Raw genomic sequence first — 671 nt, forward strand, 5'->3', positions numbered from 1 at the left:
CCATAAGGAGGAGACCTTGACTGGCAGTATAAGTAGTCGCCAACGAACCAGCAGCCAAAGCACCGTGAAGGGCACCGGCAGCACCAGCTTCGGACTGCATCTGCGTGATCTTGGGAACATCACCAAAAGCATTCTTAACACCGAGCGCTGACCACTGCTCAGCGAGCTCAGCAGCAGGGGACGAGGGAGTAATAGGGTAGATGTAGGCGGTATCCATCATAGCATAGGACACATGGCACACAGCAGTGCAACCATCCATGGTCTGCCACTGACCGCCACTGGGGGAAGCCTTCCCAGCAAAATGCCTCGAGCTACCGGTAATGGCACCAGCCTGGGCGGGTATAGCAAGACTACGAGCAGTTACCGCAAGAGAGCGGCCATGATTTAAAGTCGACAACATTAGCAAAACAGGATCTCAAAAACTAAAACGGAATAGTACGAAAGACATCGTAGAACATACGATTATCTGACTCTCTACAACATGACAAGTACGTTACGACTGAGCCCAGAAAGTCTTCGACTAATCTTTGTGTTAGCTGAAGGCTACTTGTCCCGTAAACTCGTATCTTTTGTCGACACAACGACGACAGAAAACTTTTTAGCTGATAGTCTTCACCACATCAAGGACAAGGAGACACTATGAACTGACGCTGTAAGGTTTAGAGTATGTT

General features: G+C 49.2%; 1 protein-coding gene across 1 annotated transcript; it reads right to left on the reverse strand.

Annotated features, from left to right (window-relative positions):
• Nucleotides 1-15: 15 nt before the first annotated feature.
• Pmar_PMAR002822 (pyruvate-flavodoxin oxidoreductase, putative) lies at nt 16-400 on the reverse strand (the record flags this gene model as incomplete). The annotated part of the gene is made up of 1 exon (XM_002787195.1): nt 16-400. A coding segment is annotated over one exon (385 nt), but the record flags the coding sequence as incomplete, so codon positions are not given.
• Nucleotides 401-671: the final 271 nt, after the last annotated feature.

The sequence above is a fragment of the Perkinsus marinus genome (genome assembly GCF_000006405.1).
Source record: "Perkinsus marinus ATCC 50983 genomic scaffold scf_1104296930068, whole genome shotgun sequence".
Lineage (NCBI taxonomy): Eukaryota > Perkinsozoa > Perkinsida > Perkinsidae > Perkinsus > Perkinsus marinus.